Here is a 27,496-nt window from a genome sequence, read left to right on the forward strand (position 1 = left end):
GCTGGGTTGAGAAATAAAGGGAAAGAGCACAAGAGAGAGAAATTTAAAGCTGGGTGTCCGGGGGAGATATCACATGTCGGCAGGATCCCTGATGTTCCCCAAGCCGTAAAACCAGTAAGTTTTTATTAGCGATTTTTAAAAGGGGAGGGAGTGCTCGAATAGGGTGTGGGTCACAGAGATCACATACTTCACAAGGTAATAAAATATCACAAAGCAAAGGGAGGCAGGGCGAGATCACAGGACCACCCGAGGAGGAGAAATTAAAATTGCTAATGAAGTTTCGGGCACACATTGTCATTGATAACATCTTATCAGGAAACAGGGTTTGGCAGCAGGTAACCTGTCTGAGCACAATTTATTAGGTGGGAATTTTCCCATCCTAGTAAGCCTGGGAGCACTATAGGAGACCCGGGCTTATTTCATCCCTTCGGCTTCGACCTTAAAAGACCGGACGCCTTAAAAGGGGCTGTCTATAGGCCTACCTTCAGGGCGCATTCTCTTTCTCAGGGATGTTCCTTGCTGAGAAAAAGAATTCAGCGATATTTCTCCTATTGCTTATGAAAGAGGAGGAATATAGCTCTGTTTCCGTCTGGCTCACCGGTGGTCAGTTCAAAGTCACCTCTCTTGTTCCCTGAACATCGCTGTTACCCTGTTCTTTTTTAAAGATGCCCAGATTTCATATTCAAACACACATGCTCTACAAACAATTTGTGCAGTTGACACAATCACAGGGTCCTGAGGCGACATTCATCCTCCCCAGTTTACAAGGAAGATGACGGGATTAAGGGATTAAAGTAAAGACAGGCATAGGAAATCACAAGGATATTCACTGGGGAAGTGATAAGTGTCCATGAAATCTTCACAATTTATGTTCAGAGATTACAGTAAAGACAGGTGTAAGAAATTATAAAAGTATTAATTTGGGGAACTAATAAATGTCCATGAAATTTTCACAATTTGTGTTCTTCTGCCGCGGCTTCAGCCAGTCCCTCCCGTTCGGGGTCCCTGACTTCCCGCAACACCCCCTCTCTACAAAAATAAAACAACCAGCCGGGCATGATGGCGGGTGCCTATAATCCCGGCTACTAGGGAGGCTGAGGCGGAAGAATCGCTTGAACCTGGGAGGCAGAGGTTGCAGTGAGCAGAGACAGCTCCAGCCTGGGCGACACAGCGAGACGGGAGACTCCGTCTCAAAAAAATAAAAAAGGTAGAAATCTCAGGGAAACAAAATCAGAAGGGGAAATGAGCCTGGTCACTGAAATAGAGTGCAGTTAACTAGGAAAAGTTGCCTTGGAAGACAGTTCTGAAAAGTGAGATGAGCCTACATCAGAAAGCTGGAAATCAGAGCCACTAAGGCCCTTGTAGACCGGGACCCCAGTACTGAATTATAGGGACTTGGACATACCTCCTCCGAGTTAAGAAAGATCCGCTGAGATAAGTTTGATTCTTCTTGTCTAATTTTAAGTTAGCATTTCCTCCAGTTAGACATACTGATGCCTTCATGTCAGGAATGCTTTCAGATGCTTTCAGCCATCCCAAGTATCCAACAGGCTAAACCACTTCTTTTTTTTTTTTTTTTTGAGACTCAGTCTGGCTCTGTCGCCCAGGCTGGAGTGCAGTGGCCGGATCTCAGCTCACTGCAAGCTCCACCTCCCGGGTTTACGCCATTCTCCTGCCTCAGCCTCCCGAGTAGCTGGGACCACAGGCGCCCGCCACTTCGCCCGGCTAGTTTTTTGTATTTTTAAATAGAGATGGGGTTTCACCGTGTTAGCCAGGATGGTCTCGATCTCCTGACCCCGTGATCCGCCCGTCTCGGCCTCCCAAAGTGCTAGGATTACAGGCTTGAGCCACCGCGCCCGGCCGCTAAACCACTTCTTAACAAGACTTTCGTGTTCTGATTTCTTCCTACTTCCCCATATTCATCTCTGCCACCTCCTCCCTAAAATACACCTACACGCATATACATAAACATACATAATTCTCCAACCACTCCCAATTATTTGCAGCTCCATAAACATGCTACATTCTTTCATTTCTCTGTGTATATGCATCCTCAGCCTACTTGCCATACCCTCAATCTTTCTCACATCTCCATGTGGTAATTCTTGCTCTTCCTTAAAAATTCAACTTTCTTCCCTGAATTCCTATCATGTTTCATAGAGCACTTATCACATTGCATTGTAATTTATGTGTGCACCTGCCTGCCTCTCTATATAATTTTAGTGGCTTTGTAATAATAATACGGTGAAGAACAATATTTAGAAGAATAGGATGAAAGCTGTTGATATTATTCTGGTTAATCACTCAGAAAGAAATGGAAAATGGGATTGTGACTGAACATCTATAAGCAGAAGTAAAGGATGAGAGAGTACAGTTGTTACAGCTCTAAGCCTTAACAGTGAAACTTAAGAATGGTATGGACCTGATGAGAACGAGGCCTCCTGAGGACAAGTCACACTAGCCCTGCAGAGGATTGATGGCTCCAGTAGGCAGATGGGAAAACCCATCAAAATGGGACTTTCCAGGAACATAACCATGAAATTGCAATTGAAATGGCTTCTCACTTTTCTTCTTTTAACTAAGTGACAGTAAAGTCATCATGCAGGATGGCATTCTGATCTGTGCATGTGCATATCTTGGTGTATTCATGTTGGAAAGGCTCTTACGAAACAAGTTGCTAAGAATGAGAACTCGATTTTGAGGATTTGTCTTAAGGTTTCTTCAAAAAGATTTATCAATGCAAATGGTACACTTATGTAATATATGGCTAAGGTTAGCATAGTCTGCCTGTTGCTACCACAGCCCATCAGTCTGTCTAGCTGCATTGGGGCAGGGGGTGCACCCAGGTGATTTTAACAGAATTCTGCCTGTTTTTTGTTTTTTTGAGACAGAGTTTTGCTCTTGTTACCCAGGCTGGAGTGCAATGGCACGATCTCGGGCTCACTGCAACCTCTGCCTCCCGGGTTCAAGCAATTCTCCTGCCTCAGCCTCCCGAGCAGCTGGGATTACAGGCACCTGCCACCACGCCTGACTAATTTTTATATTTTCAGTAGAGACAGGGTTTCGCCATGTTGGCCAGGCTGGAACTCCTGACCTCAGGTGATTTACCCGCCTCAGCCTCCCAAAGACTCTGATCCTTTTAACCAGCGAATGGGAGGCCCACACAAACAACTTTTGCTCTCCAAAACTAAATAGAACCCAGGAGTTATTTGAAGATGTAAACTCATCAGTAATAGGACTGAACGTCTTTTTAATATCAACAGAGTAAATTCATTATGAATAATTACACCTCGACCCTAAAATATTATCAAGTCCTCAGTTGCCTCAATGTACTTAAATACCAAAAAAACTGCCTGTGCTGAAATATGTACTGGCTAGGCTTATCTGAAGGGCTATGGGTGACTAAATTCACTTCCAAAGTTAAACCACAATGTAGTAAATAGCAGGTTTCTACTTCTTGCTGAATTCTGTGAGAATTCAAAGAGAATGCTTGTGGTTACAAACTGCTGTGTAAGGTTGAAATCGTCAGCCACTACACTTCGTGGGCGCTCCTTTAAAAACCACAGCAAAACACAAGGATGCAAACAGATGGCTTTGAAAGAACTTCGCCTGAGGGGAAGCAGGCGACCAGGGAGGAATGAGCCTGCAGAGGGGACGGTAGCCGCCCCCTCAGCTCTCCACAGGAGTGGTCTCTGGGGTTCCCAGGCTCACAGCAAAGTGAGAGGTGGGGGTCTCGGGCGTACCCCTGAGCTCCGGGAGGGCCTGTGGCTCCTTTAATTCCAGGACCACCCGGCTCAGAATGCCTTTGAGCAGCTGCATTTCTCGGAGCAGAAGGTCCACGTCGGGTTTCAGGACTCCAGCCGATTGTTCCAAGGGCGTCGGCGGAGCGCAGGCGGGTGGCCCAGCAGTCGGGGCGCCACTTGCCGGGAACTGCAGCCCGGTGGAGGTGGTGCTGGGGACGGAGGTGACCGACGGGACCGATCTGGACACCGGGGGCTTTCTGAAGAAAAGCGGCTTGTTTCCAGGAGCCAAGGCTGCGGCCCGTGGGGCGGTGGTGGAGGCCGGGTCCAGGGGAGAACCTGTGAATGCATCACTCCCAGTCACGCGCGGCTTTCATGGTTCTTCTCGGCGCGGGGCTGGGGGAGAGGCGTGGGGCGGTGGGCGGGGATGGGGAAGGCCGGAAGAAGGGTGAAGAGGAGGGTGGCGAGTGGGAGATGGGAAAGACTGGGGGAGGGAGGGCGGGACCCGGACCGGGAGGCGGGGGCGGGGGGGCGAGACGGGGACCGGGAGGCGGGGGAGATTCGTGGGTGCGGAGAGGTGGAAGCAGGGCTGCTCGCCAGGGTGGGCGTCCGGGAGGGTGTGCAGGCACTCACCCGGCCCCGGGAGCTGCAGCCACGGACTGCGTTTCCGGACACTGCGGGTGGCGGTAGCCGCCTCGCACCAGTACGATTCCAGCTCCTCGACCTCCGGCTCCGGGACTGTGTACTCGGCGCCCCAGTCGAAGCGGCGCACCACACGGCTGTACTTGTAAAACGCGAACTGCAGCGGAGTGTCGCGCTTCTGCGGGTGCAGGTGCGTGTCGCAGCGCAGCACCACCCCGCCCAGCGCCGCGCCGCGGGCCTCCGGCGGACCCATCACCCTCAGGACCGGCGCCCGGAACAGTTCTGCGAAGAGGGCGGGGAGCAACGACGCCGGTTCGTCCACCGCTCCACGACCCAGCTCCTTCCTGCTTCCCGCCAGGGCTCCTTGCAGACCCACAGACCATGAGGGTGAGGGGAGGAGGCCGTGTGTCCACGTGGAGGGGGAAGGGGAGCCTTCTGAAACGTGGGGCAGGGGGACCGAGTCCACGAGGGACGGGGAAAGCTTGAAAGGAGGAGGGACCGGGCCCCACGCTTCGTGTCACATCCCGACTGACACTCAGCTCGGGTTCTGCAGCCTAGGAGAGGAGACACTGCGCCTGCCTTGCAGGACGCTAGGGAGTCGCTCCTTCGTCCCAGTCCCACGGTGCCCCCTGACCCTGCCAGAGCTGCCCTCTATATGGGAGCCAGAGTGAGAAGCCAGGGTGTGCGTCGGGGAAAGGGACCAGCCTCCAAGCAGGCTGCAGATCAAGCGCTCCTTCGCGGCGAAGGAGAGGAGACAGCGTCCGTAGTCTAAGAGAAACCCGCCAAGTGGCAGCTATTTGAACTTCCCGCCCCGTCTTTTCCCGCCGAGCTCCTGTCCCCAAATTTCTCAGTGCTCATTTGCCTCCCTCCCGGGGCCCCTGGTCTCTCCCACCTTGCACTGTCACAGCCACCTTAGCGGAGAACATGGGCGCGCTCTCCACCGGGATGCGCATGGTGCCCGAGCACTGGTAGCGCCCGCTATCGCTGGCGCGCGCCTGCAACACAGTGTAGTTGGCGCTGGAGTGGAAGTAGCGCACGGCCTGGCCGTCGTGGTAGTAGTGAAGCTTGTAGACCACCTTGTCGTACCAGCCGCGGCAGCGCAGGACCAGCGGCTCGCCCTCGAACACTGGAGTATAGGGCACTTGCAGAATCAGCCAGTCTGCGACAGACACCACAGACACGCTTGACTCCACAGAAAGTCCAGCCCCGGAGATCTCTCACTCTCACAGCCTCTCTGCTTTCTCCCCATAACTCCTCTCCCTCCCTTCCCCGCCATCTCCCACCGCTTTCTTTTTTTTTTTTTCTTTTCTTTTTTGAGACACGGTCTTGCTCTGTCGCCCAGATTGGAGTGCAGTGGCACAAACTCGGCTCACTGCAACCTCCACCTCTCGGGTTCAAGCGATTCTCCTGCCTCAGCCTCCCGAGTAGCTAGGAATTACAGGTGCGCGCCACCACGCCCAGCTAATTTTTGCATTTTTTAGTAGAGACAGGTTTTCGCCATGTTGGCCAGGCTGGTCTGGAACTCTGAGCTCAGGTGTTCCGCCCACCTTGGCCTCCCAAAGTGCTGGGATTACAGGCGTGAGCCACCGCGCCTGGCCTCCCACTGCTTTCCTGAGCAGACAGGCCTTCCCTGGTGGTTGGCACCCAGTAGCCTCATAGTGCAAGATATATTTGTAGGTGACTGGGAAGGAAGGGGGAGGGCTGGTCTTTCTCTTAGCCAGGGAGGCAAAGATGCCAGAGACTTGGCTCCAGCCTCAAAGAGTTTTGACCATAAGAATCAACTATAACCCCTTTAGGATGGTGTCAGGGTCTTCCTGACTGGATCCTGCTTACCTCTCCCTCACCATGGCAGTATTCACTCCTGCCCCATTTCCTCTCTACTTTCTTCACCTTCCACTCCTAACAGGCTAAGCTCCAGCCATACTGAACTGTTGAGACAATTGGCCCTGTTTAGAGGATTGAGCCCAAGGCCTTTGTACCTGCTATTTCCTCAGCCAAGAAGACTCTTCACCTGTTTAAGTTGAGGCCTGCTTCTCCTGCAAGTCTAGGCTTAGACCTTATCTCCTCCAGAAAACATCCTTGACACCCCAGGACAGCCTTAGGTATCTCCTACAGCACCCCATAATTACCCTGTGATCATTGTAGGACAGTTACATAGCCCTAGCACAGAGCAGATGCCATTTTAGATGTTGTACATTGAGAAAGAATCCTGCAAGTAATAAGCATAATCCACATGCACTGTCTGTAAACAGTAATTACTCCTATAGTACTCAGTATAATTATTGCTATCACCAACAATTTCCAAACAAGAGGCCACAGAGTATGAATATGAAGTGTGTGTAAGTGCTAATCTGAACATTGAGTGATGTGCTTTAAATTCGAAACACAAATGGTGGCTAGGAATGCAACGGCATGATCTCTGCTCACTGCAACCTCCGCCTCCCGGGTTCAAACAATTCTCATGCCTCAGCCTCCCGAGTAGCTGGGACTACAGGCAGGCATCCACTATCATGCCCAGCTAACATTTTTTTTTTTTTTTTTTGTATTTTTAGTAGAGACACAGTTTCACCATGTTGGCCAGGCTGGTCTTGAATTCCTGACCTCAGGTGATCTGCCCGCCTTGGCCTCCCAAAGTGCTGGGATTATAAGATTGAACCACCATGCCCAGCAATCCTGTACCTTAATGAAGAAATTATTGTTATTTTTCTTATCCTGTTTTAAAACTCTTCAAGCATCTCGAGAATGAGTTTCTCAGCTGACTCCTGTGTACACATATATACGTATGCAATAAAACTTTGAGTAAGTGCTCAGTTCAATTGCTGCTTTTTTTTCTTTAGCAAATCATAATTCACTTTTAATCCTCAGAGCAGGCAAAGAGGTACATACTATTATTGTCCCTTCTTTACAGATGTAGACACTGAGGCACAGAGAAGCATCACACTGTTCAACTGAGAGTAGATCCTCTATCTGCTCGGCCTGCCAGGGAAACTCACCTTTCCTGTTTGGTGAGTTTCCTTTACTACTCAGTGCTCCCCTACCCCCTAAAGTTCTCTGTCCAGCACTCCAGGTCCTCGGAACCTTTTGCTCTTCTGAGCTGGTCTCAGAAACAAACAGAAATGTTCACACTGTGCCTCACACTGTGGCAGGAGGGTAAGGGGACCTTTGGGGCTAGGCATGCCTTACTGCATCTCTCGCATAGTGCCATGCAGGTCCCTACCTGCTCCAGAGACTTAAGATAGGCCCCAGTGTGGCCCTTGTTTCCTGCACCTTGGGATTGACCTAGTGTTCCCTCCCACCAGAGGGCTAGTATTGCCAGAGGAGACAAGTGCTCCCCCTCCCCTCATGCTCAGACTACTCACCATTGGATACAGAGAGGTGAATGGGGTCACTGACGGGTGCTCCCCGTGTCTGGCATCGATACACCCCTGGTGTCTGCACCTCAATGCTTTTCTTGTGAGAGGGCAGAAGTAGGTGGCCCAAATACCAGAGAGTGCTGATGGGCCGGAGCTCCAGGAGCAGTGGGTGGTATCCATCACACTTCAAAGTTACCCGCTCCCCCTTGAAGATGGTGGTCCAAGGTGGGTGTAGAGACAATATGGGCTTCTCCAGAGTAGCTGGGGTGAGAGGTGGGATAAGAGGGGGCAGCATGCAAAGAGAATCAAGGTGAGGTGCCCAAAGAAACGACCTGAGTTTGGGAAATCTTAGGAAACCCCAGCTCCCAGACCCCAGCCCATGTACTAACCCATCCCTGCAGGACAGGAGATCACATTCATTGGGTTACAGACTATCAGTCCATCAGCCAGCACCCATTTCTAAATGCCTTCAAGCAAATTTAGTCCCAGTGGTTGAGGAGAGTAGGAAAAGACACTATCCCAGAGCAGCCAAGAAGTGAGGAGTCTACTTGAGCAGGTAACTTAGGGAGTTGGAGTGGAAGTTGTAGAAAATTGGGATGAGAAATGTATAAGACTCACCAGCTTGCCCACTGCTTGAAACTGCAAAACAAGAAAGAAGGAAGAGAAAGGGGAAGGAGAATGTTGGTGATGAGAGGAAAGAGACTCTTGATGACAAGAAAGGCTGAATGATCCCAAAACCTGTTTTTCTTCTTTTGCCCCTGGTTTCCAAAGCTCTGAGAAAGCCCCTTCTTCTTTACCCCTCCAGAAATAATGAACCACCTGGAAACTGAGGATTGGATACCTACTCTCCTCTCCCCATACCTTGCTCCACCCTATTCTCCACCACCCAAAGCTCGTCTGCTGCCTCACTGCGGACTCACCGAGGAGCAGAAGGGCTGTCAGTGCCCACATGATGGATCTGACTGCAGCAGCTGCAGAAGGATGGAGATGTGCTGGCATGGGATGGGGAACAGAGAGAAAGAAAGTGGCCAGCGGATGCCACTGAGTACTAGGAGATATTGCTGCTTCTCCCACCTACTGCTGGTTCCTAAGATGGCAGACTGGAACGAGTAGAAGACAGGCTGAATATCAGGTATCCCAAGTGCCAGGCACTGTCTCATCTACCGCCTCTATAGCCACCTCACAGCTCAGGCCAGCTGTGACTACTGTAAGGAAGGCCTGCAGAACTTGTGCCCTCCACAGCACAAGAGAGCCCCATAGAATCCCAGGCTCCAGCAGATGACCCTTCCATCTTCCATCTTCAAGCTCCCATTGACATCCCACTCCCATCCCATCCCTTCTCCAACTTCCAGCCAGCCCTGCAAAGCTCAGCTGAGGAAGACACAGCCTCATGTCCTTAAGGTCCTTTTTCCTGCTCACTCCTGATAATAGACATTGGCGTGAGACCTAGAGAGGTCAATGTTGGGTTGCCTGCCCCCAGAGCTCACATCCTCCCACAATGAGTAGACAAAAAGGCATGACTCACCAACCACCCTTCCCATCCCTATCATCTAGTTCCCCAGTCAAGGATAGAAATGCAATGTGTTTCTTCTTCCTCCCTTCCTGAAATCTTGAGTTCTCATAAATTCTTAAATTCTTAATAAGTTAGAAAACTTCTTTCCTACCCACCCCAATGAGCTCATCCTGAAGCACTTCCACTCACTTATTCCTTTCTTCCTTCCTCCCACCCTTCCCTGCAACCCCTCCCCAACCATGCCCCAGTTCCAGGAATCCTGACCTGCAGCAGAGAAGTCACTGCATCAGCCCCTCAGAAGCCTCTCAGGTCTGACCTCAGGGCTCTACTTCTTGTGCTTTCTGAGCCATGTGACCATACCTGAGCAATGAGGAACCTGAATTTTCATGTAAATACTTAATGAATTTTCCAACCTGATAGTATGTCTTCTTGGACTCTATCCTGTCCTTACTTGTGGTTGTTTAAAACCGGGACACCTTGATCCCTTGGAAATCAGATGGGAAGGAGATCAATTATCAGATACTGTCAACTCCCAGTGAGATAGTATCTTCCCCTCTTGTGGATGCCTGAAGTTCCACTCTGAGAATCCCCTCATATTTTGCTTAATGGAGCCCCTTTTAAAAATGCAAATGCCTCTTAGGAAAATGTGACTGGTCATTTAAATTATGCTGGTCACTTCAGATCATGTTTTGAGTGCAGGTTTTGATAAAAGAGATAAAGTCATGTAGATCTCAAACAAAGTAGGGACACATTTGATAATGTGCCCAAGAGTTGGGGAGGCAGAGAAGAACTAATTACTGGGAAGAGGGATGATCACCTGTCTGCTTTAGGAGTGCCTGGGCTGGCCAGCACTCCTGTGCTTCCCTTCTAACCTGCTAATTCTTCATCTCAGGGCCAGTGTGTGGCTTTCCACATGATCCACAGCCTGCCACAGAGGTCTGACTTCTGCACCACGCCACCACCTGTATGGTAAGAATGCAATGCAGTTGTCAGCTGTCCTCTTAGGCAACAGAAGCTGGCTCTATTTTGGCTTCTCATCCCCCAGACCACAGATATCAGCCCCTTTACTGGATTCAGAAGAAACCTGAGTACACCAAAACTTTGTGAACTGTACAGTCTTCCCCAGAAATCTCTGGAACCATCCATAGTGTTCATATTATACAGTGCTCAGAATTTGACTTGAAAAATTTCCCACCAAATATTTCTTTATTCTAGGCTGTCCTCTAAGTTTTTCCCAAAGTGAGTCTTCTTACTCCATCTGGGACTTTTCCCCAGAATTTCTAATTCTTCACTCCTTTACAATGCAGAAAAGTTTAGAAATTATGATTTGTAACTTGAGCAATTATTTGAGGCCTATCACAACACAACATCTGGACAATATATGTTACCATTTGATAAGCATTCTGGTGATGAAACGTTCTCAGTGATAATTATGGTAATGAACTAATGCTGTTGTTGCTGATGACAGCTCACTTTAGTGTCTCGGCATGTGGCAGGCACTATGCTAAGTGCTTCATAGATATTACTTCACTTAATTCTTGTAAGGCCCTTTGAGGAAGAATTATTAATATCCCCATTTTGCATATGTCCTCATCACCTCAGTTTCCTACTGAGATGATGAAACTGGAATTTGAGTAGAAGTCTGTCTCCAAAATCTGTTCTCTTGTCTCTCTGATTGTCAGGGATTCAAGATGCTGCTCATGGCCGGCTGCCATTATTGGTCTTTGCAAGTTCCCCCTCTTATTGTCTTACCTTGTTGACTTTCATCCACATTACTGTTCTCATCCCCTCCACATAAGCTCCCACTGTACAATGTTTACTGTATGTTCCCATATACATGCAATTTTTATCTTTGAGAAATATTTAGTGTTGTTAATTTACATAAGTGGCATTGTGTTCTAGATATTATATTCACTTTTACTTTTAAAAATTAATCCTAGATGTTTCAAATTTGTTCAGATTGCTCTACATGCATCGTGTTTATTGCTTTTGACTGCCCTAATATTCTTTTTTTTTTTTTTTTTTTGAGATGGAGTTTTGCTCTTATCACCCAGTCTGGCATGCAATGGCATGATATCAGCTGACTGCAACCTCCACCTCCTGGGTTCAAGCGATTCTCCTGCCTCAGCCTCCTGAGTAGCTGGGATTACAGGTGTGCATCACTACGCCGGCTAATTTTGTGTTTAGTAGAGATGGGGTTTCACCGTGTTGGCCAGGCTGGTCTCAGACTCCTGACCTCAGATGACCCACCCACCTTGGCCTCCAAAAGTGCTGGGATTATAGGCATGAGCCACCGCCCCCGGCCATGATAGCCCTAATATTCTTTGCTTCTGCTACACTGCACTCGTCCATTCCCCTAACATCCTAATTGCTGCCCACCCTCAGCTACCACAGACAATTCCACAGTGGACTTCTTGGTACATATTGTGAGGGCTGGATGAATTAACATATGTAAAGGGCTTAGGACAGGGCTTGGCACATAGGAGGTTTCATGTAAGTTAGTGCTGGTAAGGACATGATGCTCCCCTACAGAGCCCTGAAGTGCCTCTATGGGATACACACCTGAGAGCGAGACTGCAGATTATGCTCATGAGTTACATGCACACTCATTCTAAAACCCAAATCTAATTCATCAGCAAGTCCTGATGACTCTACCTGCTACATTGATCTTTTCATACAGTAATTTATTCACTGAGTCACTAGAGAGATACTTTTAAAATGTTAACCATATTGTGTTACTTTCCCTCAAAATTCCGCAAAGGTACCCTCAGAATAAGTTCCAAACACCTTCCGATGGTCTACAGGGCCCTACAAATCGGGCCTTTCTCTGACCGTTGGCCTCATTTCCTATGACTGTCCCCCTCACTCACTCTGATCTAGCCACATTGTGTTTAGAACAGTTGCTGGAACATTCCGTGCTTAGTCTTGCTCCAGGGCCTCACTTGCTGTTCTTTCTGCCTGAAAGATCCTTGTTCTCCTCCCAGATCTTTATAAGTTTCACTTCCTCACTTCACTCAAATATTACCTCCTCAGAGAGATGGTCGCTAACCATGCTGTCTAAAACAGTATCTCCTCACTGTCATTGGCTGGCTCCATATTTTGCTTTATTTCTCATCGTTGTACTTGTCACTACCCGGAATTGTATTTATTTGTTTGTGGTAGGTTTCCCCCCATTGGAATGTAAGCTCTACTGAGGCAGGAATTTTTTCTCATTCGCTGACGTATCACCTACAACAGTGACAGCACATAGCACATACTGTGTGAGTATTTGTGACCTAAACAAAGGAAGAGATTGAATACTGTGAGATTACTCTCAAAAGTGGCTGCAGAAGCTTATACACCCACCGGCAATTCATAGGGCTCCTGTTCCCTCTTGTCATCAATATTCAGTATTTCTTATCTTTGTAATTTTACCAAACAAGTTTTTCTTTTCCTAAATAGGAATATTTTAAAATTATTTTTATTTTATTTATTTTCTGTAACCCAGGACAGGGCTGATAATAATATATTTTTTTAAATTACTATTCTTTTTTTTTTTTTTTTGAGACAGAGTTTCGTTCACTCTTCTTGCGCAGACTGGAGTGCCATGGTGCGATCTTGGCTAACTGCAACCTCTGCCTGCCGGATTCAAGCAATTCTCCCGCCTCAGCCTCCCAAGCAGCTGGGATTACAGTCGTGTGCCACCAGGCCTGGCTAATTTTGTATTTTTAGTAGAAATGGGGTTTCTCCATGTTGGTCAGGCTAGTCTCAAACTCCTGACCTCAGGTGAGCCACCCACCTCAGCCTCCCAAAGTGTTGGGATTACAGGCGTGAGCCACCATGCTCGGCCTAAAATTATATTCTTTAATGTAAACTTTTCAGCAAAAGAAAGGCATTTCAATACCAAAGGAGTGCAAAGGACAATTTCAGAATAGAGAGCAGAGTACTTCTTTACATTGAATGTCTTTAGCTTTATGAGAAATTCACATATAGTTAATGAAAACTAACAGTGCCTGTCTGAAGGAACTCTGGCAGGAAGGCTGTGCTGTAACTCGTATTTCTCCACATCTCCTCTTGTCCAGTGGGAAGGAAGAAGGTTGATACCAAGAGGGAGGAAAAGTTTTAAGAAGACAGGACTAGGATAAGGCCTATCCAAACACACCCTCCTTAAACTTCCTCCTATGATTCTAGCAGGTCATTTTATCCCTTCCCTAGTCTCTTCTAAGTTGTAACTGAACCAAGTTTTTCTACCTTGGGCTACTGGGCTGGGCATAGAGACCTTTGTGTTTGAGAGGAGCAATGCTACTCCATATCTGATCACCCAGACCTGTTAACACCTCTCTTCCTCCTGTCCCTAGCTAAGGTCCTTGTCTGTGAAATCTGTATGAGAACAACAGCCTTCAAATCTACCTCCCTCAACCCCTCTTCTAGTCGCCCCATTCGCCTTGTACCAGAATAATCATACTAAACATCACTTTTCATGAGTTCCTTCTTTACTCGAAATTTACCTACAGAATTCGATCAATTTTCTTATGGACATTTAAAGAGCCTCTATAGCACATTTAAGAGCCTCTATAGTCTGTTTACTTCTCCATTATTATTTCCTTCCACTAAACTCTGTTTCAGTCAAAGGATTTACCTTCTTTTTCCCTGACATCTGCATGCCAATTTTCCCCTTTATGCGCTTGCTTACATCATCCCACTCTGGAACATCCTTCCCTGTCTTCTCCTGTTCTCTAGGTCTGTCATGTTTTTCAAGGCCCCACCCATGTATTATCTTCTTCATGAAATGTGCCTGAACACTCCAGTCCCCAGTGAGTGATCTATTCCCTGAGTTCCCGTCTTGTTCATCATCATCTCCACTTCCAAATGCATAGCTGGTAGTACAATATCCTATTGATAGAGTTTGGTGTTTAATATGCTTTGAAACAAATTAACATGGTAATTTACTCATTTTCCTGTTGGTGGATATCTGCACTGACTTCTTTTCAACAAAAGAAAGGTATTTCAATACCAAATTTTGCTTTTACAAGTTTTGTTACTATAAACATTATCATACCTGTTGTCTGGTGTGCATATGCTAAATTTTCTCTTGGGCACATCCACCTAGGCATGGAATTCTGGGTTATAGAGTATGCATATACACTATTCAGCTTACAAGATAATGGATGTGTGTAACACAATAAGAAATATATACTTTTCTCTGCCACTTTGGGTAGCTCTTTGGCACAGAGCTACCAAAATCCTGGGGATTTCCTGAGTGATAGGGATGAGAGGAGTATCTCTTGTTATGTATAATTAGCCCCTTCAATCATATCTGACTTTATGCTAATAAGGTGACTCTTAACTCTGCAATTATAGGGTTGGAACTTTCAGGGGTCTGTGCTAACTCTGAGTAGTTAGAGTAAGAATTGGTAAATTACACAACATCTAATTTGTTTCTGCTGAGAATTAGAGAATTGCTTGGTGTGGAAAACTCACCCTGACCTCCTGGAGGAGAGAGGGGCTGGTGTTTGAATTAATCATCAATTGCCAGTGATTTAATCAATCATGGCTGTGTAATGAAGCCCTCATTAAAAACCCTAAATGGTGGAGTCCTAAGGGCTTCCAGGTCAGTGAACACATGGAGAGGCTGGAGGGTGGCACACCCAAAAAAAGCATGCAAACACTGCACCTCTTCCCACTTACCTTGCCCTACGTATATTGTCATTGGCTGTTAAGTAAACTGTTTTCCCAAGTTTTGTGAGCCATTCTAGCAAATTATTGAACCCAAGGAGTTGTGAGAACCTCTGACTTATAGCTGGTCGGTGTCAAGTACCAGAGACCTGGGATTTGCAATTGGCTTTTGAAGTGAGAGCAGTCATGTGGGACTGACCCCTTAACCTATGGGGTCTGTGCTAATTCTGGGTAGTTAGAGCCAGAACTGATAAACTGTGGAACATCTAGTTGGTTTCCACTGAGAAGCAGAGAAAAACTTGGAATGGAAACCCACATATTTGATGTCAGAGGTATTGTGAGTGGAGAACAGTTTTCCTTTCATGTGCTGGCTATCTAATGTTTATTTCAGAGACAATGTTGAGCATAGCTGCATTGGGACCTCTGTCAATTACAGAATCTTAAATGGCACAAGCCATAAGCCAGATCCATTGTAACAATTCCTCTTCCCTACTCCCTCTCCAACCTTCCCAGGCTAGACAGAAAGAGATAGGTAAATGCTTGCTCTCCCTCTCTCTCTCTCTCATTCGTTTAGCTCTGTTCTTGCCTTCCTCATCCCTGTTGATAGGAGATCCTCTTACTGAAGTTTCTAAGTCCTTGACCAAGGCTGGGTCCCCTGGAGAGAGTCTAGAGATTTAGCTGATGCCAGATATAACATTCATCCTTTAAGGTCCAGCTTCATTCCCATCCTCTTCAAGATGTTTTCCCTTATTTTGCTGGCCCAACTCAATTCAACTAAACAAAATATACTGAGAATTTACATATGTCTCATTAAACTAGACATCAATGACACAACATGGAACAAAGAGCTCAGGAGAATTTTCAAAGAGCTCACCCTCTGGTGAACAAAAATGAGTAATAAAAAATTAAAATGCAGTGTGATGATAGAGGTGCACAGATACACATGGATGAGGTGTACAGAGATGATATTTATCTCAGCCAACTGCATCCACTTTTTCCTTCCCAGATCTCTGATAGCTTCTACTATCTGTAAATGAATTCCCCATTTAGCAGGAGCTTGCAGGATGCATTCATGCATATGGGAGCATTAGCCGAAATCAACTCCATGTAGAGTGGTTATAATACAGCATCTTTGGAGACACATCTACCGTGGTACATTGGCAATTGAGCTTCCATTTTTTCAAGTCCATCAAAGTCATGACATAGTTCTGGTCACTCTTGCAACTCCCATTCATACAATTGTAAATCAGTCCTCTCAGGCTGTAGTGATGTTTACGGACTTCTACCTATTCCCAGATGCCTGCTGATCTTTTTTTTCCCTCAAAGGTGCTAAGAACTACCATAAAACTCTCATTTTACCATCAGCATGATTCTATTTGTTTCTTTGTGGCATGTCTAGAATGATCATGTGCATGTCTTTTATAAATCATTTTGGGTCAAAACTGCACATAATAAATGGCACAAAGAAAGGCCACAGTGGAGAAAATCACACCGTATAATTTAGGATAACATGGTAGAACAGCCATTGGTTGAGGTCATTATAAAATGGTGTGCTAACTGAGTTGAGGTTACTATAGAGTCTGCCAGGCCAGCTCTCATTGGCTGAGAATGTACAATAGAAGTCCAAGCATAGAAAAAAGTATTAATACGAGACTAAAACAGTGTCATTATTGTGTTATTAAAGAAAAAGATTTCAGAGACAGATGAATTAAATAAAAACAACTATCTGCAACTCTGGCAATATTATATTCGGTCACTTATTTCTGAGCCCAGTAGGATCCTGTGGGAAATTTTTATATACCCTGCTTTAATTGTGTTATAGGATGGGCTACTATTCTCTTCTATCCCACAGTGTAAGCCCTCTGTAGACAGAGACACTGTTTTATGAGTATTTTTAACATATCATAAACTCAGCCATGTAGCAGAGGCCAACTGCCTAGTCTATTTGGGTTGCTATAACAAAATACACAAACTGAATAGCTTACAAACAACAGAAATTTACTTCTCATGGTTCTGGAGGCTGGAAGTTCAAGATCAAGGCAGCAACAGAGTCGGTGTTCGGTGGGAGCTGTTTTTTGGTTCTTGTATACGTCATCTTCTTGCCATGTCCTCATATGGTAGAAGGGTGAGTTAGCTCTCTGGGGCCTTTTTAAATAAGGGCACTAATCCTAATCATGAGGGCCCTGCCCTCCTGATCTAATCACTTCCCAAAGGCCCACTTCTTAGTGCCATCACCTTGGGGATTAGGATTTCAACATATGGCTTTTGAGGGGACACAAACTAGAACTAAAGAACAGACCATCGCACCAACTAAAGACTAGTATGTCAATAAGAATAGCTGAATGAGGCTGGAAAGAGATAGTAATTAGAAAGGGCAAAGTCCCATGCCAGAGCCCAACACTTAGGATTTCATTAGGCTGGGGTTTCTCAAACTCAATACAACTGACGTTTTCGGCCAGATTATTTTTTGCTGTGGGGTACTGCCCTATGCATTATAGGATGTTTAGCAGCATCCCTGGCTTCTATTTACTAGATGCCAGTAGTACACACATCCCACCACCCCTCAACCCCCCAAGTATAATGACCAAAATGTCTCCAAATATTGCCCAATGTCGTCTGGGGAGCAAAATTGCCCCCAATTGAGACTGCTGTATTAAATCCACCTGCATTAGTTCTCTTTAAATCACAAAATTCTGGTCTACATAACAGATAGAAATTCCTGATCTAAAGAGCAGAATTCTGTTGTGTTAAGAGAGAATACGCAATTATAACTAAACTCCAATTCTCACTTTGTACAAATTTATTTACACTCACCTATCTACATTATTCTAACAAAACACTGGGACAACCTGTAAAAGTACTTATGCATATGTGCAGGACAGGAAGAGAAAATATAGAAAGAATCAGATTTATTGGGGTGGTTAAGCGAGATCGTGGACGAATTGTTTACTCCTATTCAGCAGTAGCCTTTGTGGTCCCAGGCTTCCGGTGGCCAGATAATTCCCTCAACTCCATAAGCAGGTGACCGAGGAGAACTCTCACATCCTGCATGTGTTTGAGAAGAAGGCCCATCTGGTGATACAGATGGGGATCTGGCATCCCCAGAGGAGAAGAAAAGCCTGGATCCTCAGAAGATGGGGTTGGCGGTGGAGGCAACGGCCCAGGAGCCTCCTCAGGAGCAGTTCCTGGAGCAGCTGATTTCTGAGGAGCTGGATTCAAGGTGGGAGGTGCAGAGCCGGAGGGACCTGGATTACGGGGCAGGAGGCACATACAAGAGTGAAGTCCGACTCTGGCCCTTCCCTCCCATCCCTGGCCAAACTTTCTTGTTCTCTGAAAGTGGCTGTAGGACTCAATGGCAGCAGGGACTTGAGGACTCTAGTGTCCCTCCTGGTCCAAATTTTAATCTGAAGCTTGGCCACCTCTGTTTGAAATTCTTCAGCAGTGAGGCTTTACCACTGGACAGCTATAACCATTAGCCAGTTCTTTCTCTATCAAGGCTGAATCTAATTCCCTGAAGCATGAATGTGGTAACTGGTTCTAGGTCAGCCTCTTTATTATATATGACATTAGTCTAATTCCTTGTGCTAATGCCAGCCTTCAGCTTTTTGAGGACACCCCTGCTGGCCTCTGAGTCACCTCCTATTCAGGATAGCATCTCCAGCCCCTTCCATTATTTTTCATATGGCATGACTTCAAGCCCCCTTATCACCCTGGACACCTCCTCTGGGAGTGTTTCAGGTCAAGGGCAGCCTCTTAACAGTGGCTCCGAGAATTGAACATAGACTTCAGACTATCCCATCTTCATTCCAGATATTAAATTCCTATAAATGCCCAGAGAGCATGGGGGGGATGCTAAGGCTTGCGTGGCAGCAGGTGTGGAGCTGGCTCAGCTCTTGGACTGGTGAGGTGTACACCACAGTCTGAGGGAGAAGTTCTCTATTTGTGCTGTCTCTCATCATCAGGGATTCTGGCCCATTGTTCCTGTCTTTTCTGTGTCCCTTCTTAACCTGCTCACACCGAATCCCAGCTCACAGGCCAATTCATCCTATCTCCCCTTTTCACTCACATGCATGCCAAACAGACACCCTGCACTCTGATACAAACTCACCCTGCACTCTGATCTCTAGCTGGGGGCTCTGTTTCCAAACTTGGTTGTCCTCAGTGGCTGCCTCACACCAGTATGAGCCGGAGTGATCTTCTGAAGCTGTGGGGATCTGGAATTCTGAGGAGAGCCCCCTGCTTTGCACTGTCCTTCCATCCTTGTAGAAGGAGAAGAGGAGGCGGGCAGCTGACCTCTGCAGGGGCAACTTTGTCTGACAGCTCAGGGTCATGGGGCCTCCTGCTTGGGGTTCAGCTGAGGGTATAGCTCTGAGAATTGGCGCTGGAAACAGTTCTGGGAAAAAGGCAAGAAAGAAGAACTCAGCCGCATGCAGGCGAAGAGCCTCGGGGAGTCACACTTCCTTTCCCATTTCCAGCAGGAATGGGCTGTCTTAGATTCCATTTGAATCTGTCAAATTCTTCCTGCAAGTAGACAGGACTAGGAAAGATCCACAGATGGGCAAATCTGATAGTAGTCCAGACACCCAATCAGTGAGCGCTGGGAAGCGTAGATCTGGGTGGTAGGAACCATGCTGGACTCTGAGTAGGGCTGGATGACTTGAAAAGGCAATGTTGAGGTCTCGTCCCTTTTGAAGCCCAACTTGGGCATTTGCCAGCAACCTGCTCCATAATCTTTTGATGATCTTGCCACCTCTAGGCTAAAGAAAGACAATTTGGGTTCTCTATCTCTCCTTACCCTCCCCTGCCATGAAGATGCTGCTTCTAGCTCTCACCTTGGACTGTGATATCCACAACAGATGCTGTTTCTGGGCTCCCAGGACCAGGGCTCTGGAAGATGCCACTGCAGTGGTAGTGCCCGCTGTCTGCCTCTTGTACCACGGCGATGGAGAATTCCCTGTTAGGCCCGGGGGGACCCAGAGCTGAGCCATCTCGGTAGAAGGTCACCTGAGTCAGTGGCCAGTCTTGCCAGGCCTGGCAGCGCAGAACTAGCGGGTCCCCTTCAAATACTGGCTTGGCTGGACCTTGGAGGATCAGCCAGTCTATGGTCCAGAGAAAGAGCTGAGTGTCACCCAGGGCCTCCCTTGGGAGCTACCCCCAGGGATGCCTACTCCTGTAAACTGTCTCTGAGGGTCCAGGTAAACTCTCACCCCTGGTTGGGAGTATGGGACAACTTCCCTAGGACCTAGGACTTAGAGCACCCTGGTTGCTGTGGGCTGAAGACTGGGAAGGAAGTACCTCATCCCATGGCCAGTTTCCTAGGGACACGTTCCTGGGTGGGCTCTGGGGCTGAAAGAAGGGGTTTAGGGCACTGTTCAGGTCTTCCCAGGACCTCACCGTAGGACACAATCAGGTGGAAGGGTTCACTGAAAGTGTAGCCCTTGACCTGGAAGCCAGCTTCCCTTGCATCCGTCAAATCATCCTCCACGTGGCAGCTGCTCTCCTCGGTGCAGACAGGTCCCTCACACTGCAGCGTCTCAAAACTGGCAGCTGAAGAGGGCATGGCCCAGGGAGAACCAGAAAATGATGCTGCAACTTGGAGAAAGAGGACAGGGTTCCTCCATCTCCCAGGAGAATCATCCTTCTTAGAATGAGACTAGTAAGACACCAAAACCTTTTTTTCAGAAAGACCCCTGTGAGTGTCTCAGGGGGATAGTTTTGACCTTGATTCACGGGCGCCCAGGTGCTCTCAGCAAATGCACTGTGGTTTGGAGAAGAGGGAGGGGAGAGAATGAAAGAATGGTGAAACTCACCGGCATGACATCCAGCTGCTGGTACGGGAAACCAGGAGCAAAGACAATGGTAACTCGAAGCAGGTGAGGCATAGGACAGGAATGAAAGGGAGACATCAGATTCTAATGTTCATTGGGTACCAGACCCTGCTAGCACTTGTGTGCAATATCTTACTTCATCTTCACAAACTTTCCAGGTATGTGACTTTATCCTCATTTAATACTCTTAAAGAAACACACTTAGAAAACCAAATTAGGCCTGGCGTGGTGGCTCATGCTTGTAATCCCAACACTTTGGGAGGCCGAGGCGGGCGGATTACGAGGTCAAGAGATCGAGACCATCCTGGCTAACACCGTGAAACCCCGTCTCTACCGAAAATACAAAAAAAAATTAGCCAGGCGTGGTGGTGGGCGCCTGTAGTCCCAGCTGCTCGGGAGGCTGAGGCAGGAGAATGATGTGAACCTGGGAGGTGGAGCTTGCAGTAAGCCGAGATCGTGCCACTGCACTCCAGCCTGGGCAACAGAGCAAGACTCTGTCTCAAAAAAAAAAAAAAAAAAAAAGAAAGCAAGAAAGAAAAGAAAGCCAAATTAATATACCCAAAGCTTAAAAAGAGACTAAGCAATGGAGCAGGAAAGGCAGGTGTGTCTGAATCCAAAATCAGTGTTCTTTTTACTTCACTGTGCAGATATGGTATTATGGTATACTTCAGTCCTCAGACCTTCCTCGGGGACTTTCTTTCATATTCTGATTTTTCCCAAACTTCACTTGGCTCCTCAGCCTTGAATATGTTATCTATCAAAGAGCTTTCAGTACCCAGCGGTGTCTCTCCTCCTTTCTTCCTCCCCCTTTCAGGTCTTCACTTTTCAGCCATCTCTACTTTAATGTCCTCTGCCACTTGAATTTTCCCAGGTAGTGGCATAGAGCTTTCTCTGTCTTTTCCCCATCCTTCCAGTCCATACCAGTAACTGTGGAACAACTCTTTTCTCCAGATTGAAATTGAGAGTCATCCATTTCTCACCACATCTTCTCAACCTATCTCTTACCTTCATGGTAGACCCAGGCAAGGGAAGTGACATGTCTCCCTTCTCTGGGACTGCTCCTTATCTCCCTAACTATTCTCCCCTTTCTCCAGCCTCATGACCATTCACATGTGCATACTTCTTCACTCCATCCGACTGTCATTTCGTGCCCCACTTGCCTTTATTCTCTTGCACTCCCAATAGCCCAGGGTTCTTCTTTGATTACCAAGGCCCCTCTTTACTTCCTAATTCTCATCACAGCAGTACCAGGTGTTTTCTTTCCATCCTCTCTCAGCTCCCTTCACTGTAATGCTACCTCTTTTCAGTTCCTCCACTGTCACCCAACTGTGCTCTGCCTCCTCTCCATTTTTTCTTTTTAAAAATAAAATCTTGTCCAGGCACGGTGGCTCATGCTTATAATCACAGCACTTTGGGAGGCTGAGGTGGGAGGATCCCTTGAGCCCAGGAGTTTGAGACCAGCCTAGGGAGCATAGAGAGATCCTGGCTTAACAAATAATTTTTTAAAAATTGGCCAGGCATGGTGGCACTTGCCTGTGGTCCCAGCTACTTGGGAGGCTGAGATAGGACAACTGCTCAAGCCCAAGAGGTCAAGGTTGCAGTGAGCAGTGATTGCACCACCGCACTCCAGCCAGGGTGGCAGAGTGAGACCCTGTCTCAAAAAACAAAATAAAATAAAATCTTGTTGGGTTACTGGGAACTCACTCAATAAACCTTAGGTAGTAGGTACTATTATTTTCATTTTACAAATGATAAAACTGAACCAGAGATATAAAAAGTGATTTTCTAAAGTGACATAGAGCTGGTACATAGAAGAGGGGCTTGAAACCAGAGTATCTGATTCCAAGTCTGCCGTTCTTATCACAAGACAAAAACAAAAAAAAAAAATTATCCCTAACCACAAGTAGCTCTCAATTTAGTGGAAGACACAGGTAGATGAAAATATTATTTCAGCATAAGTAGGAAAATATTATAGTAAGAAAATGTATCGCAAGCAGCCATTGGAGCAGAAAGAAGCATTCAAGAAAAGCTGCCTGGAAAAGATACCACTTAAGCTGAGTCTTTAGGGGTACCTACACATTTGCAAGGAGGAGGAGAATAGGGGGCCATCGAAATAGCTCATTTCAGGTGGAGATGGTGGTATAAGCAAAGCCTTAGAGACAGGCAAGAGTCTGGTGTGTGAGTATGTAACTATGAACTGATTGAGATTTATTAGAGCATAAGTTACAAGGCTGAGAGGGTAAAAGCAGAGGCTGCTTGGCCTTTTGTGCCATGATAAGGAATTTGGGCTGGTAAACTTGAGTTTTAGAAATTACTCTGTCTGCAGGGTACAGAATTCATTTCAAGAACACAAGGTTTGGACAAGGAGATTAGTTAGGAATTTACTGGACTAGCCCAAGTCATAGAGGATGAGGGCTTGTCCTAAGACATTAGTGATGATCCCTGGAAGGGACTGCTTCTATGAGCAATTTAGAAGGTAAAACTTGCCAAACCTAATGATTGTCAGATTTAGAGAATGAAGAAGAAGGAAGAGTCTGGATTGTTTCTCAGGTTTATGGCCTTGTAAGGGTAGATGTTGGTGTCATTAGCTGAGATCAGAAATAGTGGAAAATGAATTAGTCGAGGCGGGGGGCAAAAGGACAGATAAGTTCAGCTCTGGTCACATAGTGCAGAGACACCTGTGAGATATGTAGGTAGATATGTCTGGTATGAAGCGTGATATTTGAATGTGAAGCTCAAAAGCATGGTTAGGTTGGGGATATGATTTGGGACTCTTAAATACAGAGTTATAGTGGCAAAAATTATATAGTCAAATAAGCTTATGAAGGAGATTGTCTAAAGAAAGAGGAGTACAGAGGCAAGGCTATGACTATAGAGAACACTACTGTTTAAGGGGAAGAGAAGAGAAGCTATTAAGGGATCAAGAGAAGTCCATGTAGTACGAGGAGAAAATGGTGCCATGGAAGCCAGGGTAGTAGAGAATGCAAAAAGAAGTAAGTGATAAACAGTGCAGCAGAGAAGTCCAGCAGGATATGAACTGAAAAGCATGCCATAACCCAGTCAATATGGAGGTCATTGTGCCCTAGACAAAACCGATTCCAGTGGAAGCCAGGCTGCAAGCATTGAGGAGTGTATGAGAAGTGAGGAAGTGCAGATAGCAAGTGCGGACTATTCTTTTAAGAAAATTTGTCTCATAAGTGAAAGAAAAGAGTTGAGATTACAGCTAGAGAGGACATCATGGTCAGAGGGGACTTTCAGGATGGAAAAGGCTTGAAGATTTTTGTATTCAGAAAGTCATTCAATCCTGCACACCAAACTTTCTTATACCTACCCTTCTTATTCCACCTGAACACTGCTTCTCTGGAGGGCCAGAATTAGTCCATGTTTCTTTCCTTCAGGTCCTTTCCCCAAAGTTAAGCAAAGCTCCATTCCCACACCAATATTCAAATATTTTACTTACCTAGTAGCATCTGGGATGTCCAGAGCACACCAAGGGAAAGGTAGAGGGCCCAGGCCATGAGAACACAGCCCAGCTTCATGGTGACTGTGTTTAGGTCTCCTGCAATCCCAACAATGATTTTCTTCAACATGAAACCTCTTTGATTAGAAAAGAGGAAGTAAATCTAACTGTCTCATCTCCTTGCGTCTGGGGTCTATTTTCATTTTCAAGTTTGTAATTGGCTTTCATCATTCAGATTTGGACAACACGCTTTCAGCATAATCTGCATCCTTAGGGCTGTGACAAAATGGTAGCACTCTCAGCTGTTCTCAACTGACCTCACAGAGGTCAGGGGACTTTCAAAGCATGTCATTGTCTGATAGCCAGCTGGCCTTCATGTACACTCTGGGAAAGGTCAGTGCAACAACCACACTTTTCAATGGTGATGCAACTGGGGACAGAAGGTGGGATGTTGTTTTAAGGCCAATAGAAAATCACTGGGGAATCAACGATGAGAATTCAAATGTCCTGCCCATTCCAATACTTATATGTTTCTAGTGACTAGAAGGTAGCGAGACAGAGAAGGAAGATTAGTCATAGCACCAAGTTAGATATCAGATTAGTCTCTAGTAGGCTCTGACTATCCAAACCCCACACAAATATGCATGCAAATTTCTCTAGACTCATGTCAGCTCTCTGCTTCTGGAGCATGACTAAGGCTGCTCAGTCTCAGTGGAAATATGAGTACAAGGCAGGGAGAGTCCACTGGGAAACAGTAGAGGAAAAAGAAAATCTATTCCCAGAGGATCCAGCAGTCAGCTCAGGGCTTAGGCTCATAGCCAAAGCTCAAGCCACTGATCCTGAGGAAATTAGAGACAGGAGGCATCCGATATCTTGAGAAACCTGAGGAGACTCAGGAATAGGGGCAATATAGAGGCTACAGCCTCTCCCTTCAGTTCCAGGTGGCCTTCTGGGAACCATTGTCGCTGTCTCTGAATGTTTTCTATTTGCTTGAGGCCTCCTCAATGGCAGGGCCCATGTGTCTTTTCACAGTGACCACATGCCTCCCCTTTCTCTCATCATAACACCCACCAGACCTCCAATAGGTTATTTGGAGATGAGATGAGCCATCAGAAATGGGGTAAGGTAGGCCAAGCACTGTGGCTCATGCCTCTGTAATCCCAGCACTTTGGGAGGCCAGGGTGGGCAGATCACTGGACTGGAGGTCAGGAGTTAAAGACCAGCCTGGCCAGCATGGTGAAACCTCATCTCTACTGAAAAAAAAAAAAAAATTAGCTGGGCATGGTGGTACTTGGCTGTAGTCCCAGTTACTTGGAAGGCTGAGGCATGAGAATCATTTGAACCCAGAAGGCGAAAGTTGTAGTGAGCTGAGATCACACCACTGCACTCTAGTGTGGGTGACAGAGTGAGACTCCATCTCAAAAAGAAAAAAAAGAGGGAGAGAGAGAAATGGGGGAAGGTAGTTTGGTCCTCCTTGAAGGCAGAGAGAGGGACAGTATGACCCTTCAACTGTGCAAAAACCACAGGTCAGAGCAGGCACATCAACCACACGGGCATAAGAGAGTGGATCTTTCTGTGTCTAAAATAAGCATTTAGAATAAAATTTCCATTATCTGAGAGGCATATGCTTTTGTGCAGGTGGCCCCAGGGAGTCCGGGGGTGGTTGACTATGGGTGCTGGGGAAGGCAGTGAGGCAGTAAGCCTTGCAGCTGATGTGATGTGAAGCCTCAGAAGAGGAAGAAAACCCTAGCTAGCCCTAATAGTTTTTTTAATTTTTATTTTATGTATGTATTTATTTATATATATATTTTTTGAGACAGAGTCTTGCTCTGTCGCACAGGCTTGAGTGCAGTTGCGCAATCTTGGCTCACTGCAAGCTCCGCCTCCAGGGTTCAAGCCTGCCTCATCCTCCTGAGTAGCTGGGACTACAGGCACATGCCATCACGCCCGGCTAATTTTTTGTATTTTTTGTAGAGATGGGGTTTCACCACATTAACCAGGATGGTCTTGATCTTCGGACCTCATGATCCACCTTCCTCGGCCTCCCAAAGTGCTGGATTACAGGCGTGAGCCACCAAGCCTGGCCATACAAATTAAATAAATAAAATGTCTTTAGATGCATTGCCACTCCTAAAACTACATAAAACATAGACCCTCAGGATTAGCCAGAGGCTAAGCGGCTTCTAAACAAATCACAGTATCTTTCTCTTCTTATGTCACCCTTTCTCCTTAACTGCCCTTTCCATAGCATTTTACCCGAATAGAGACCCTCCCCTATAGCATCTGCAGCAATCCTTCCAGGACCCCACTCTCAATATGGAAGGCAAGGAGCCCTCTGAAAATTTGAGTTGAAGCTGTCAAGGTCTTTACACTGAAATCTCCATTAAGCTGCTGGGAAAATTTACTCGCTTGAAGCTTAATCAATGAACTATTTAGAATAGATGTGATTCACTGCGGGGGGTGAGGGGAAGCAACACTGGGTCTGCTGTGTGTTCATGGAGACTGAGATTCAGTTTATTGAGTAAGTTCCTCCATCAGGATCACCTCAGAATACTCAGGGGGTGATGGGACAAATCCCAGCTCTCATCCCATCCCAAGACCAATTAGGTGGTGGATGCCCTCCTTTGCCGTTCCTGGTTTGTCACTAGTGGACTAATGCTTATCTTCTCTTTATTTTTAATTGACTAGATAAAAACATTTATTAAAAATGTGAAGGTGAAAAAATAATACAGTGTATACTTTTGAACCCTCATATGGTTGAAGGAACAGAATAGTACTGCTATCCTTGAAGTACTGCATGGATCCCTGTCTGATTATACTGTCTTCCCTCCCCACCATCATCAAACACAATCCTTACCTTGTATTTCTCACTCTCTTTATTTTATGTAGTAATCATTTTGTATTTTTGAACTTTTTTTTATTCTATTTTTTCTCCACTTCTATGAATAGTATTTATTTTGGAATTTTCATAAAAAAATAAACATTATTTTAAAAACAGTTTAGATTTACAAAACATACAAAGACAGTACAGAAAATTCCCATGTACCCTGCACCCAGTTTACCCTACTATTAACATATTAATATGGTACATTGGTTATAACTAATGAAACCTATATTGTTATATTATCATTATATTTGCCTACTTTTATTGATTTTTTACAATTAAAATTATTATTATTTTTTCATTATTTATTTATTTATTTATTTTTCTTATACTTTAAGTTCTAGGGTACATGTGCACAACATGCAGGTTTGTTACATATGCATACATGTGACATGTTGGTGTGCTGCACCCATTAACTCAT

At 46.2% G+C, this 27,496-nt stretch overlaps 2 protein-coding genes and 1 long non-coding RNA gene across 7 annotated transcripts; 1 reads left to right on the plus strand and 2 right to left on the minus strand.

The window, feature by feature from the left end:
* Positions 1-1,560: 1,560 nt before the first annotated feature.
* Positions 1,561-8,166, minus strand: FCRLB (Fc receptor like B). 3 transcript variants are annotated; one of them, XM_065543104.1, is made up of 4 exons: positions 7,742-8,163; positions 5,275-5,541; positions 4,374-4,560; positions 1,561-4,079 (listed from the first exon to the last, which is right to left on the minus strand). In XM_065543104.1, exons 1-4 carry the CDS (start codon positions 8,028-8,030, stop codon positions 3,554-3,556), a joined length of 1,269 nt encoding a protein of 422 aa, XP_065399176.1. In that variant the 5' UTR covers positions 8,031-8,163; the 3' UTR covers positions 1,561-3,553. The 3 variants fall into 3 exon arrangements, with proteins under 3 accessions (XP_065399176.1, XP_015309955.2, XP_065399174.1); XM_015454469.3 differs by having other exon boundaries at positions 4,374-4,664; positions 7,742-8,162; XM_065543102.1 differs by having other exon boundaries at positions 3,716-4,079; positions 4,374-4,519; positions 7,742-8,166.
* Positions 4,633-11,132, plus strand: LOC123575262 (uncharacterized). Its single transcript, XR_006700503.2, has 4 exons — positions 4,633-4,769; positions 7,291-7,387; positions 8,541-8,867; positions 10,141-11,132. It is a non-coding gene; the product is annotated as an uncharacterized lncRNA (long non-coding RNA).
* A 5,748-nt stretch (positions 11,133-16,880) lies between these two features.
* Positions 16,881-24,306, minus strand: FCRLA (Fc receptor like A). Of its 3 annotated transcripts, none has more exons than XM_045398658.3 (6): positions 24,192-24,306; positions 20,714-20,728; positions 20,298-20,450; positions 19,736-20,002; positions 19,012-19,296; positions 16,881-18,148 (listed from the first exon to the last, which is right to left on the minus strand). In XM_045398658.3, the coding sequence occupies exons 1-6, from the start codon at positions 24,268-24,270 to the stop codon at positions 17,856-17,858; spliced, it is 1,092 nt and encodes a 363-aa protein (XP_045254593.1). In that variant the 5' UTR covers positions 24,271-24,306; the 3' UTR covers positions 16,881-17,855. The 3 variants fall into 3 exon arrangements, with proteins under 3 accessions (XP_045254593.1, XP_005541206.2, XP_005541207.2); XM_005541149.5 differs by having other exon boundaries at positions 20,714-20,731; XM_005541150.5 differs by lacking the exon at positions 20,714-20,728.
* Positions 24,307-27,496: the final 3,190 nt, after the last annotated feature.

This window comes from Macaca fascicularis, chromosome 1 (assembly GCF_037993035.2).
Source record: "Macaca fascicularis isolate 582-1 chromosome 1, T2T-MFA8v1.1".
In the NCBI taxonomy this organism is placed as follows: domain Eukaryota; kingdom Metazoa; phylum Chordata; class Mammalia; order Primates; family Cercopithecidae; genus Macaca; species Macaca fascicularis.